This window comes from Delphinapterus leucas, chromosome 11 (assembly GCF_059928025.1).
Source record: "Delphinapterus leucas isolate spDelLeu-1000000601 "Yukka" chromosome 11, BTC_Dleu_Yukka2, whole genome shotgun sequence".
Taxonomy (NCBI): Eukaryota; Metazoa; Chordata; class Mammalia; order Artiodactyla; family Monodontidae; genus Delphinapterus; species Delphinapterus leucas.
The window spans coordinates 28,957,569-28,972,532 of record NC_143139.1 but is presented as its reverse complement, the minus strand read 5'-3'; the positions used below and the strand labels follow the sequence as shown (position 1 = coordinate 28,972,532).

The window sequence follows — 14,964 nt, the reverse complement described above, 5'->3', positions numbered from 1 at the left end:
TTCTTTATCCCCTATTTCCAAACTCAATGATACCACCACCCAACCTTAGTCACACAGATGGGGGTTCAGCCTCCACCTCCTACTTCTTCCTTACTTCCCAAGATCAAGTCTTGCTTGTAATTTCCTAAATAGAATTAGAACTTATCTCCTCCCTTCAACTATACCTTATTTCAGACCCCTTTCTTCTTGCTATTACCTGGTCTAGAAGTTACCAAATTGCTGTTTGGTGGAACCAGTTGTTAAGACACTTCTGTTAAAAAAGGACTCTAGAGTCAAATAGCTTTGAGGATGGCTGTGTACCATACACCTGCTGTGACGATCCAGAATGAACACTAGCCTACAGCAGCTCCGAGAAGCTGTACAGTAAAGAAACCTGATTAACTTTACTTAAGCCAGGTTCTCCCTTCTGCCGGCCTATAAACCTTTCAGTAGGGACTGCAGAGCAGGTGGCAGCGTGAAAGTCCCACTTGAAAATAAAAAACACTGCTCCTCAGAAGAGTGGGGCATAATTGTCTCCAGGCTTCTTCAAATTCCTCATCCATACTGACGTCAGTGGTCTAAAATGCCACCTGAACTTGTCTTTTCCATATTTAGCTGTTTTCTGAGGAAACCAGCTCCACGCACATGGGTGGTTAAGACCCGCTCTCCTCCTCCTCACGGCCTCCTTTAGGGGCACTTGCCACTGCCTGGTGACACTGCACTGATCCTCCAGAGCCTGTGCCTGTGGCTCCGTAACACACCCCTCACACACTCACAGCTCTGGACTTCCGCTGTCCTCTCTGCCTTGAGTGTCCTTTCCCTTCACCGGCTGACTCACCAGTTTTTCACGAGTCCTTTAAGACTTAGCTTAGGGACTGCCTCTTTCGATGACTTTTCTTTGCCTCACAGCTCCCCCTCTTCTTCCACAAACACTGACCAAACGCCCTGAATATGCCCGTCACAGCATGTCATGTGCAGGATGAGACATCTGCTGTGCGTCTTCCCCTCTCACCCCACTGCTAAAGGGCCAACGCTACATCTTGCTCATTGTTTCACTGCTCTAACACCCAATGCATGACTAATGAACTAACTAGTACTGTAGTAGCCCTCTTTGTAACAATCAGGCAGGAACTTCTAGAAGAAATCTGACACTCCAGCTGTTCTCTGCTCTCACCTTTCAGTCTGAATGAACTAAAGACTTATCTGTACATGTTTTACCAGGGAGACGTAATTTAATCCAGAGATGTGTCATCACATACTCTTACATACTCTGCCGTTTAAAAATTCTGCTCACGATGGGGGAAGGAGACAGGTGTGCTTTCTGACAGTCCCACTGTTTTGCAGTTCTAGTGCTCACTGCCTTCTCTCTCAGTGCATTCCTTAAACCCTTCCTCTCTTAACAAGGAAACAGGATAACAAAGTAATTAAGAGCCTGGGTTCTGCCTATCTGTGAAACAGAAACATAACCAAGGACATAGAGAATAGACTGGTGGTTACCAAGGGGGAGGGGGTGGGAGAGGGTTGGATTGGGAGTTTGGGATTAGCAGATGCAAATTGGTGTATATACAGGATGGATAAACAAAAAGGTCCTACATGGGACTTCCCTGGTGGCGCAGTGTTTAAGAATACGCCTGCCAATGCAGGGGACACGGGTTCGAGCCCTGGTCTGGGAAGATCCCACATGCCAGAGAGCAACTAAGCCCGATGCCACAACTATTTAAGTCCATGCACCTAGAGCCCGTGCTCTGCAACAACAAAAGCCACCACAATGAGAAGCCCACGCACCGCAACTAGAGAAAGCCTGCATGCAGCAACGAAGGCCCAATGCAGCCAAAAATTTAAAAGTAAATACATTTATTTAAAAAAAAGTGGATGTATTTTAAAAAACCAAAAAGGTCCTACTGTAGAACACAGCGAACTATATATCCTGTGATAAACCGTAACGGAAAAGAATGTATATAAATGTGTAACTGAGTCACTTTCCTGTACAGCAGTAATTAACACAACACTGTAATTCAACTATACGTCAATAAAAAAATAAAATTTAAAAAAATTGCCATAAAAATAGTCACATAAGGGGGACTTCCCTGGTGGTCCAGGGTTAAGACTTCGCCTTCCAATGGAGGGGGTGAGGGTTCGATCCCTGGTGGGGGAGCTAAGATCCCACATGCCTTGCGGCCAAAAAACCAAAATATAAAACAGAAGCAAAACTGTAACAAATGCAATAAACACTTTAATAATGGTCGACATCAGAAAAAATCTTTAAAGAAAATATTCACATAAATCAGAAACAAATGAAACATAATAAAGTCCATACATTAAAAAAAAAATAGAGCATGGGTTCGGGTCACATCGCAGCTTCCCACTTACTTACAGCTGTGTAATTCTGGGCAACTCACAAAATGTCTCCTCAGACTCCTCATCTATAAACGGGGATGGTAACAGTTCCCTACCTCAGAGCGTTGCTGTAGTCCATAAACACGGTAAGTGCCTTGGTAAATGTTTGAGGCTCTCTGGTTACTGTGAATTAAAATACCTCAATGGCTTCTGGCCATGTGATTTATAATAGTTTGATGTTTAACCAAATGGTAAAACTATTCCGTTTATTATTCCCATATCTTTTTAACCCTTACACCCTGCTTTGTTGTTTATGTTTTCTCCCAACACAGAGTGCTAGTTCCAGGAGAGCAAAGGCTTTATTTTGTTCACTGCTGAATAGCACCCAGAAAAGTACTGTACATATGAAGCCCTCAGTAAACACTAGCTGAATGAATGGTGCAAAGTGTCACAAGGAAAAGTACACCAAAACTTTCATTATAATAAAAAAGTATAGGTAAATCTTTCTCTAATGGCTTCCAGTCAAGTAACTGAAACCACCATAAGCTATAATAAAAACATAAGTAATTTATTAAAATTTGAAGGCAAAAACTTAATTTTAAATGATTTAGACCTATGTTAGGCGTGATAGAGTATGGATGCTTTCTTGAAATTCACAATCAGATCCAGGAGTATCACTTTCAGAATGTTCTAGCAGATTGAGTTTACTTTTAGTTGTCTTTGATGAAACAGTCACTATTCTACTCTCTTTAACAGAAATGTGTTTTTTTGAAGACTCACTTTTAATTGGTTTATTAACCAAAGAATTATTTTGCCCAATTCCTTTGCTTTTATGCTTTACAGGTGAGTCAGAGCAGGAATGCAGGTCCTTCCCAGGTTGTTTCCTAGCAGAGAATTTTTTGGTATATTCACCTGCTTTGCTCATTTTCTCTGAAGAAGACCTGCTATTTCTAGATAATTCCTCTTCTTTTCTTTGACTTCCAGTTCCAGAAATGATGTCTGCTGAGGGGAGACCATGTTCTAGCAATGAACTCTTCAAAAGACTCCTGCCGCTGCTCTGTGACTGGGACCCCCAGGTTGTCTTTGGAAGTTTCTAAGGCCTCCTGAGTAGACACTGGGACATGGAAGGAGTCGAGAGGCAAAGGAATCCTAGCATCACCTGTAATTTTCTGAAACTGGACGGAAAAACAAAAGACAAGACAAAAATTCAGTGATGAACAAAGCCAACCATTAAAAAGTAGAGTTCAAAACTTCAGTGTTACTCTGTGACCTTATTATTAACAGTCAATATTCAGAAGATTTCAGAGCCAGTTTTTTTCTAATTATATCTTGCCAAGTGATTCTCAGCTTAACGTAGCTATATCCAAGGCTATGTCCGCTACATTTTCAGACTTTGGTGACTGGGGTAGTTATTACCCATTTCCTTTCCCTCACTAAAAATAAAACCCTATTCTGTAAGATAATTAATTTCTTTCCTATCCTCCAGGCACATGCAAACAGTATATAGCTTGTGACCAAACCGTGTTCTCAAGCTGTCAGTTCCCAAGACCAGTCTGAGATTGGTTGATGGGGGCTCCAAGTAAGGCTAGAGGAAAAGCTGACAGGTTTTCCCCTCCCATTCCTATAACCAGTGATTCACTGTAATATGTTACCTATTAGCTATGTCTGGATTACTTATTTTAAAAATTATATCAGTATGTGTACCTTCATTAGTGTTCCTTCATTGTAAGCTGACTGCATACAAATAGAAACCTAGATAAAATATGAATAGAATAGACATTTATACAATTTAAAATCTGGAATATTTTCTCTAATGTTTTCTTTCTTCATTAAGGATAGTTTGCTTTAACTCATAAATTTTCTAAAGAACTTCCAGCCTCCTTATTTACAACAATACAGTATCATGAAATGGGCACACATTTACTAATCTCAGATTTGGAAAGGATTCCAGAATCTTCTAGCTCCTGAGCATGTGAACTATTAGAGACTGATCATTATTGTTTTCTCCCTGACTTGGTCATTTCCTTTTTGCTAATCACTCTTAGAATCATTAAGTGCTTTCTGTCCACTTACTTGGATATTTTTCATTTGTCCTGGGGCACCCTGTTTTGATTCTGACTTTTCTTCTTCAAGTGCCTTCTTTTCTTCTTTACGTGGACTACTAACGGTAGAATTCATCTGGGGACGACCTAGTAAATGAAAACCTGACTGATCTATACCAGCCTTTGTGGCCAGCTGCCCAAGCCTGGACCAGAGGAGGAAAGGAGAAAAGACAAAGGTTATTATAATCACATAAGAGCAGTTTAGATTTCCCCAGACCTACAATCATGAAATACTTCTAAAATCTTAAAAGCCAACATCCTACGCCAGACTACAAGCCTCTCTCTCCCCCAAATTCTCAGCCCTTTCCAGATTCATCCTCTAGGACACATCCCATCTCCTTACCTATTACCGCTCCATTTTAAACACTGTCTGACTAGCAGCTTCAACATCTACCACGCACCTCGTCCACTACCTCTCACACCTCTATTCCCACACTTCTTTACCACATTTCCTCCAGTCTCCAAGAATGTGTTTGTTCCTTCCTTCCCAACACCAACACCAATTCATTCACTGACTAAACACCACTCCATCAACTATCAATCTCCACTTCCCTCTTCCAGCAAAATTGCTCCCAGTTGAGAACCACTGACCTATATCTCCTCTGCAGATTAATAATAATTTTTATGTCTAAGGCAAAAATAACTTTAATTCAGACTTATCAAACAAGCAAAATAAGTGAAAGATAGGAAAATTCTTATGCATTCCCAAATATTTTCAATGAAAACTGCCTTCAATTTAGTCTTTACAAAAAACGACACCTACTAATTACTCTATCTACAGGTTACTCTTTTATAATGAGCTCCCCACTCTACCAAAGCAGGCTTCCCTATTTGCATTTCTTAAAAAATTTAATTCCTCATTTTAAAAAGTCAACTATATTACCTATAATTACACTAAATATGGCCACGCAAGTGATGAAAATTGCTCCAGTTCCTCAGCAAACTACAATTACAGTCGCAAAGAGAAGAACGCCATGAAGAGAAATGAACTAACCCAGCATCTTTAAGGAGATCCAAGAAAGCATGGAACTTCTGAATAGAATTCTCAATGCTGTCCAAAACACCTGCATCGTCCAGGATCATGCTTGTCAATGAGTGGGCATGAAGGGCTTCAGACGAAGAGAAATTCATATTTCTTAAGTGGGCATTTTCATGTTCCAGCTATAAAAGAAGACTAAAAATGTCTGACATGATTTTTTCTCATTGTCATCAAAAGTAGTCTTGCCTATTTTCAAGGAACAAAACTAAAACACTCAAAATGTAACTAATTTGTAATTAACCTAACTCTCCACCAGTAAAGACGGAGACCATATCACATAGTAACCAAAACCCACAGGCACCCAACAAAGTTTCCTATATAACACTTAGGTGGTATATAAATAAACCAAAGTTACCGTTTTATTAATGATCTTTCACAAAAGATCACATTTATAACTAGTCAATTCATAATGGAGCCTTATTCCACATTAGAAAATTACCTGCTTTAAGTTTCTCTTAAATTAGAAAATGAAATATAGAATCTGATTTGAATAAAACATATTACAACTCTGCTGAATGTTAAGAATTAACTTTAGTGAGCAAAATATCTAATGCTTACGTTTAAAAGTCCTAAATCATACCCAACCCAATTTATTAAATGTACAATCACCAATATTTTCTTTGGCTTCTTGAAAATATTCCCCCCATGCACTCTTCCCCTTCCGCTCATCATCTATGCACTTAAAACCCCCTGTAAGCTCAACTCTAGTATTTCTCAGAAAGGCCATTAATGTTCATGATGCCCCTTTTGCCTTACATGAGCAGGTGCTCAACATTTATTGAATGAGTGTCTGCCAATCCAACGGATGCACTTTCAAAAATTCCTCCCTACACTCATCCTGTGATAAATTATATTTAGACAGAACTTTTTAGATTATGCCCTGCTTTCATGCACATTACCTAATGTAATTCTCATAGTATATATTTTTATCTTTCATTGCATTCTTAGAAGTTTTCCAATATCTTAAATTTATTTAAACGATTCACTTTCCTAATTCATTGCCAGGAGAGTCTCATCGTGTCTTTTATGTTACTGTATATACAGTATATGCACAAAAGTGCCTTCTTGAATCAAAGAATCATGAAAAGGAAATAAGCTAATGTCATATAAAAGCGCGCACGCGCAAGCGCACACACACACACACACACACAAAACCAGATTTTCACATTTTTAAAAACATGCTTCCTGGAATATAGATCATATGATCACTAAATACCAGTAAATGCAAAAGTCCACATGATACAACAAATTTGCAACATATTACAGTTTTAAATCTTACAAATTATGTGTATATGGCTTAAAATCAAATCAAAATAAAACCAAAACACTCTCTAAAGCAGAAGAAGAAACTTGTTTACCTCACTGACTCGTTTATCAGCCTTCAGTCTTATTACTCTTTCCTCCTTTAACTGCTTTAGGCACTCCTCCAGGTTTTCCTAAACAGAGTCAATATTATAACTAATTCATAGTATAATATCCCAAAGCCTTTCCAGCTATTGGTCTCATCAGGATTTAGGGGCAGAGCCAGAAGTGAACTCAGATTTTAGTCTGCTACTGGTAATATCATACCATGCTAGTGAAATGAATTATCAAAATCTATCAAGTTAGCATAGGTAAGATTTATTTAAATTCCACTCTTTCCAACATAAATTTGTGGTAGCCCACCATAAAAGGTATATGCATATAAATAACATAGTAAGTCAGAAATAAGAAGTTAAGACCCAGAAAGAAAAATTCTATTTTTATTTGTGGGTCTCCTTATAGTAGGAAGTCCTATTAATGAACATGCGTAACATACCTGAATTGCCTAATTGCAGATTCAAAAGCATGTTTTTAAGAAGTACTCACTTCTAAAGCAATTCACAGTCAAGCACTGTTCCTGGAGTTCCCTGGGTATGAAATAATCTAATCATCAAAACCCTAAAAGGGGGCTTCCCTGCTGGCACAGTGGTTAAGAATCTGCCTGCCAGTGCAGGGTACACGGGTTCGAGCCCTAGTCCAGGAAGAGCCCACATGCCGCGGAGCAACTAAGCCCATGTACCATGACTACTGAGCCTACGCTCTAGAACCTACGTGCCACAACTACTGAAGCCTGTGCGCCTAGAGCCTGTGCCCCGCAATAAGAGAAGCCACCACGCTGCAACGAAGAGTAGCCCCCCGCTCGACGCAATTGGAGAAAGCCCGCGAGCAGCAACGAAGACCCAACACAGCCAAAAATAAATAAATAAATGTATTTAAAAAAACCCTACGAGGAAAGAACGATCACTAACTCCATGGTTTTTGTTTGTTTTTTTGCGTTACGTAGGCCTCTCACTGTTGTGGCCTCTCCCATTGCGGAGCGCAGGCTCCGAACAAGCAGGCTCAGCGGCCATGGCTCTCGGGCCTAGACGCTCTGCGGCATGTGGGATCCTCCCGGACTGGGGCACGAACCCGTGTCCCCTGCATCGGCAGGTGGACTCTCAACCACTGCGCCACCAGGGAAGCGCTATTTTACAGATGAGGGAAACAGAGGCAGAGAAGTAGAATAAGTAGAGCAGCACAGCCAAGGTCACACCACTAAGTAGCAGAGCCACACTGTGGACTCAGGAAGCTGGGTGCCATTCCTGTTCACGGAGGTGGTAGTCTTCCCATTCACCAAGGTCACTGAAATAAAATGAACACTGATAAACTCTCTTAGGAGTTTTAGGAACTAAGACACTTCGGTCCTTGAAGTGGGGACACTGCTTGCAATAGGCAGAATTCTAACAGAGGCCCCAACATTCCTACTTACTGAAGTACACAAACCTTCCACTTATCCAATCAAACTCTAAATCTAGGTGCTGTAGTGAAGGGATTCTGCAGATGGAATTAAGGTTCAAAATCAGTTGATGTTTTAAGATAGGGAGATTATTCTAGGTGGATGTGACCTACTCAGGCACCCCATGAAAAGGACCTGAACTCTTCCTGAATTGAAGTACAAAAGGGACAAGAGGGAGACTCTCCATTGCTGGCTCTGAAGAAGTCCAATGCTGCGGCAGGGAAGGCAAGCGAGAGGCCTCTAGGACCTGAGACTATCCCCCGACTGACAGTCAGCAAGGAAATGGGGACCTCTGTCCTGCAACTGCAGAATCTGAATTATGCCAACAAGCCGAAGAAGCTTGGAGGCATTCTTTCCCAGAGCCTCGGGATGCTAACACAGCCAGACTGAAATCTTGTTCAGCTCTGTGACCCACACAAACTATGGTGAACATCCAACGTTTGGGACTCAATGTCTTACACTTAAATTTCACGTGCTTTAACACTCTCGGGAGAGAACCCACATGTTCCCGTGTATATCTGAGCAGGAAACCCAGTCACGCTGTGCCTGGACTTCTGACCTACAGAACTGTGAGGTAGTCAAATAGGTACTGTTTTCAGTCAGTAAGAGTGTAGTAGAAGAATTAATATTCTACTCAACCTCCAGGCTCATGAACAAAATAAACGATTTTCATTGTTTTAAGCCACTGTTTCAGGGTGGTTTCCTATGCAGCGATAAACAATCAGAATACCTACACTTATGGAAACAGTAAGGTATATTTATACATTTTAGCTGCTTTGAACAATCACTTAAAGAATGAGGAACTCTATTATATGCCATCATTGGCAGAGGAGCTGGTATCACTTTCTGGAGAGTAGCTCTTGGTACCTAACAACAATCCTACATCAGGGGTTTACCCTAAGGAAATCAAAGATGTGGGCAAAGATTTATCTACCAACGTGATGTCATAAGATTGTTTATAACCAAACCCTAGAAGAAGGCTAAGAGCTTCCAAATTGGGATTGGTTTAAACAAAAACAGATCACCGAATGAAGGAATGCACTATGAAGCCACTAAGAAAATAATGACAACAGGTCTCAACCAGAGTTAATGAATGGGCTTCAGGAGTTCTACATTCAAAATATATCTGGGCGTTTTACCTGGGAGATGGTGCATAAGCTTAATCAAATTCTCTGATGTAGAAGAGTATTTAGTGATAAGACAAAATATTTTTCATACTTTTTTCAGACAAAAGAGCAGACCAGGTGTGTGTACATGCAGAAGTGGCTTTTATTTCCTTCAATGAGTTGTTCACTGTTTTCAAAAATTTACTCAATGAACATATATTTTTATATTCAGATCATGTTTAAAAAACTGACAGTCTAAGAACTTCAAATTCTTTAATGTTTCACTACTAAAGCCAGCCAAATTTTCAATGGGGAAAAAGGGGGAAAAATTGCAAACTTCCTCTACTTTCAATATAATGGTTTAATAAATCTTCTAAAACCGATTTCAAAGAATTTCTAAACAAATAAGCAAATAAACAAACTCTCACCACAGTCAGAGGAAAGTAGAGTAAAACTTCCTGACTGGTTCTAAATAGCACATCAAAGTGCAATTACATGAAATAGTTTCTTCCTCTAGTGGAGGGAATTAGAACACAGTGTTAAATTTTTGTGGAAAAGTGTACCCTCCTCCCACAAAGTATTAATAATTCATGTCCCTTACATGGAAATATGGAACCAAAAAAGTTAGAAAGTAAAATTGCTTGATATTCTATTACTTAAGACTAATGATAAGGCTTTGGAATAATTTTCCTTCCTGTCATCTGCTCTCCCTTCCTCCCTTCTGTACACTGGCTAGGGTGATTTTTCTGGGACAAAGCTCCCATCATATTGGATATCAAATTTTATGTTCACCCTTTCTCCATTTAACATTGAAATCAATCATTTCTCATATAATCAGGGGATTCATAACCTTGATTTTTTTTGTGTGGGCTACAAAATATTCCACTGACTGGGTTTACTGGTTAACCACTTTACACATTTAAATTCTTTCCAACTTTTCAATATTATAAGACAAAATAACCGTTTTTATGCATGAAGGCTTTTTTCCATATTGAGAATAACGTTCTTGCAATAAATCCATAAAAATGAGTTTGAGGTCAAAGCAAATGAACATTTTTAAGGCTCTGAGGTACCTATCTCCAAACTTCTTTCCAAAAGATTTCTGAGATTTTATACTGCCATCAGCGATGTATCACTTGGTATATAACGTCTACTACAACTGTTGGCTTATTTCCTCACGTAGAGTGCAAGTTATTTGAAGATAGGGGGTGTATTTTATTAAGTGTTTATCCCCAGCACCTATGCCTAGCACAACGTGGGCGGTCAATAAATAATTGCTTAATAAGGAAAATCCCTGCCAATACAAGATGTACGTGTGTGAAATACAGACTGTGTGTTTTTCTCTAACTGGATAGATGAAAACTTGTCATTTTCTTTAATGTGCAATTTTTTTTCTTATAATTAGCAATTTAATTTCTCTTTTAGATTATATTGTAAAAATTCAGATTCTCTGAGGCAAATGGGCCTGGCACTACCCATTAGCTATATAATCTTGGACAAGTTCTATAACTCTAGGCCTCAACTTCCTCATCTATAAAATGGAGATAAGCTCCCATATCACAGAGCTCTCGTGAGGATTACATGAGTTAAAACACATATAAAATTAGAAGAGTGCTTGGTACACAGCGTATGTTCAATTAATGCTGAATGAATAACATGTGAATGCAAACAGTAGCGAAGGGCTTAAAATGAAATAGTCTCATCCCACTCCCACATTCGGCACTCATGAAGTGACCAATTCTTTACTCAGGTTTTTAATTGTAAAATACGATAGGCGTACTGAGACGTGCACAGAACAAAACTGTCAATGTGACAAATAAAAAGAGAATACTTACATAACCAGTACTCGAATCTGAAAGTATTGATACTTGTCAGCATCTCAAAAACCCCCCATATCCTTTTCCCATCACAATCTCCTTCCCTCTTCCCAGTTAAAACACCATCCTCATTTCTTGACAATCCTTTCCTTTAACCTGCATGCATCCCTAACAAAAGAGTTCAGTTTTGTCAACATCTAACTTTATGTACAGGATCATAGTATATGAAGTCTTTTCTATCGTATTTCTTTCACTCAACATTGGTTTAAAAAATTCATCCACATTGCAGCCTGTAGCTCTAGTTCGTTCAATTTTATTGCTTGATAGTTTTCCCACTGTACGAATACACATAATTTATTTAATTTTTGACTCTTAATGGACATTTAGTTTGTTTTCAGTTTGTGCTAATGCAAATCATGGACAGGAATCCTGCTGTACCAGTTATTCTGGTGCATTTACACAGGGCGGGGGTGAGGGCTGCTGGGTCACAGGCTATTTATATACCTTCAGTTGATGGAGAGTGCTAAATGCTTTCCAAAGTAGTTGTGTCGATTTATACTCCAGTATAAGCAGGGTAGAAGATTCCCACAGTACTCCAGGTCTACAATACCTGATACTACCACACTTTATTTGTCAAACTGATTGGTATGTAGTTTCATAGGTTTTCACTCACTTTTCTCTTATTACTTAATGAAGTCCTACACTTTTCTGTGTTTACTGGCTGTTTGGATTTCCTTTTTTATGAGGTTTATGTCAACTATTGTTATTTTTTATTATTATTTATTTATTTTTGGCTGAGTTGGGTCTTTGTTGCTGCGTGCAGGCTTTCTCTAGTTGCGGTGAGCGGGGGCTACTCTTCATTGCAGTGGCTTCTCTTGTTGTGGAGCACAGGATCTAGGCGGGTGGGCTTCAGTAGTTGCGGCACGTGGGCTCAGTAGTTGCAGCTCACAGGCTCTAGAGCGCAGGCTCCGTAGTTGTGGTGCACAGGCTTCATTGCTCTGCGGCATGTGGGATCTTCCCGGATCAGGGCTCGAGCACGTGTCCCCTGCCTTGGCAGGCAGATTATTAACAACTGCGACACCAGGGAGGTCCAACTATTGTTATTTTGAATTCTTCTCCAAGTAATACTCTTACATGACCATTTTCTGACTAAACTGGAGGCATTATCTGTTCACTTTCTATTTTACTAAGTAAGGATTTAGTTCCTTTACACTCTTCCTATGTCCACACTGCTCAGTAAAGTTATGTCATCATTAGTTATTCCACTGCTCGTGATCTCTTTGACTTGTAGTGATATACTTAAAAACCTACATTGTTGATCAACTATAAACTCTCTCAACGTCACGCTTTGTAAAATGAGGACATTCATACCATCTTCCCTTTTTTCTACCTCCTGTCTACCTTCCAAACCTAGCTTTTACATTGTCAAAGTTGAAATTTATATTCTGTTCTATGTGCAGTTAAGTCTTCTGTTATTTGAGAGTCAGTAAGGAGTAAGGTTTAAGACAACAGGCAGAGAGCCTAAACTCAAAGCCTCGATCCAACCCTAAATTAGGTACAGCCTGGGCAAGTTCCTTCCCTGTTTTAGCTTCCTTTTCACAAAAGTGGGAATGATATTAGCACCAACCTCATAAGGCTATTCAGAGGATTAAATGAGTTAATATATGCAAAAACACTTAGAGCCTAATATATACTAAGTACATACTAGCACATTTCAGTACATACCAAGTTAATGCAAATACATACTAAGTATAGTTTAGGTTAGTTATTTGTTATTACATGCAAGTTGACAATAAAAGCTGCAAACCAAGACAGTACTGCCATTATTACAATGAAATTAATATTGCCCACTGCAGATGTACTGTCTCTGTGTATAGACTACACCTCGTTCCATACTGTGTCAGTGTCACTGCCCTTGTGCAGGCTGACCACATACCCCAAGCCGCCTTGGGCTGTTCCAGTTTATACCTGTTGTCCTGATGTTACAGCATTAGAGCGCCTCCTTACACTATTGAAGTGTAAGGAGTTTGGACAAGTTCTGGTTTGGACAACAAATTAGATAGGTGGTCATTACCCCCGTGTGTCGCTGAAAAGGGGGACATCTATAGTGTCAAGTTTAAGTGGATTCTTCTCTTCCTCACCAATAGCAGGTTAAAAATCAACCATAGCTTAGTTTGCTTCAGGTTTATGTCAGTATAGCCTTTTTTCCTCTGGAGTTCAAGTTCCTTCTCCTCTTCCTCTCCCTCTTCCCTTCCAACAGTGCCTAATGCCTAGTAAGTACGATATGCCTCAAGGTGTTTCTAAGCTCTCAATCACACAATCAATAGCAGCCTCTTCAATCTAGACTAGCTGCTCTCTGCACTGAATCCCCTATTACCTTCCTTCTTGGTTTATTGCCTCATTTTGCTGGATTATTTCTATAAATAGCTTAAGGTGTAGCACAGGAGGTCAATTTTTCAAATTTCTTTCTGTACAAAATATCTTCTTCAGCCTCCACTTATGACTGATAGTTTGGCTGGATACAAACCCCTAGGGTGAAAATTATGTGCCTGAAAAACTTTGGAGGTATCTTTCTAATGCCTTCCAGGATCCATGGTGCTGATGACAAGTATGATAAAGTCAGATTTTAACTTTTTTTTTTTTAGGTGACCAGTATTTTTCTCTCTGGAATGGATGTATCCTGTCAGTATTTTATTCTATGTTAATTTATTTTTTCAGTATTTTAAAGTTTCATAATGAAGGGTGCCTAGGTATGAGTCTATTCTTGTTCATCTTGCTCAAAACTTGAGTAACTATTTTCAGTCAGAGGCCTGATGTCTACTTTCAGCTGTGGGGAATTTTGTTGCCCTTTGACAGCTTCCCTCCATTTTTTTTCTGGGTCTGGAATTTCTAATAGTTACATGTTGCATCTCCCAGATGCAGCCTCTCTAACATATTGCTATCACATTTTCCATTGTGTCTTTCTTATTTATATAATGAGAAATTTTTTAAATTCCTACTGAAGTTATTTCAGCAACCATATTTTCATTTCCAAGAGACCTCTCTTGCTTTCTGACCATTCTCTTTTTAATTAACACCCTAGTCTAATTTTATAGTTGCTAGCCCTTTTTAAATCTCCCTTAGAATACTAATTAGGGTTTTTTCTTAAATTATTTTGTTCCCTAAATTGTCCCCGGTCCTACCAGGATATGTTTTCACACTTTGTCCCCCTCTCTCATGTTGTAAGCTTTACTCAACTATCAGGCAAATGACAGTTATTTTCTATTTAAGAATGAGTGCAGAAAGCTCCCTGAAGTCAACGATTGATTGGTTTCTTATGCAGGAAGAAGCGGGGAGTAACTGTAATAGGATCCCCTGCAAACACAATTTTCTAGGGTGTGAAAACTCACACTAGCTGCCCTAGTTCTCGCCGGTTTCACTGTTTTCAAAATGAAAGCATCTCATTTCAGGAGCGTAAGGGCGGGTCTGGGAGTCCACTCCTCCAAACACAACCCTTCAATGAGCTCCCCTATTTCAGTCACACTTTTAACTAACTCCACCCTCTCTCCTACATGTGCATCTGAGCATGGGGCTACTTCTGCAGGTGGGGTCAGAATCCTCCTCAGCTGCAGGTGGTCCCCGTGCATATTCTAGTTGATGCTTTTCCTCTGTTCTACTGCCTCAGTTTCACACTCTTCCACTTGTCTTCCGTCTTTCAAAACTGTTGAAATCTCTTGATTGTTGTGGGCTTATATACTTAAACGCTTTGATACCATCCTTGTAGTGTCTTGTCAAAACGGAGAAGAGC

General features: G+C 39.6%; 1 protein-coding gene across 1 annotated transcript in view; it reads right to left on the bottom strand.

Annotated features, from left to right (window-relative positions):
- Positions 1-3,210: 3,210 nt before the first annotated feature.
- The window catches only part of LOC149747980 (uncharacterized), a 141,482-nt gene continuing 129,728 nt past the window's right edge, over positions 3,211-14,964 (bottom strand). The window contains exons 4-6 of the mRNA XM_089921571.1: positions 4,390-4,561; positions 4,021-4,068; positions 3,211-3,491 (exon numbers count right to left, since the gene is read on the bottom strand). Of these exons, the coding sequence (XP_089777697.1) occupies positions 3,267-3,491; positions 4,021-4,068; positions 4,390-4,561 (445 nt within the window). The 3' untranslated portion in view covers positions 3,211-3,266. The remainder of the gene's footprint in view (positions 3,492-4,020; positions 4,069-4,389; positions 4,562-14,964) is intronic.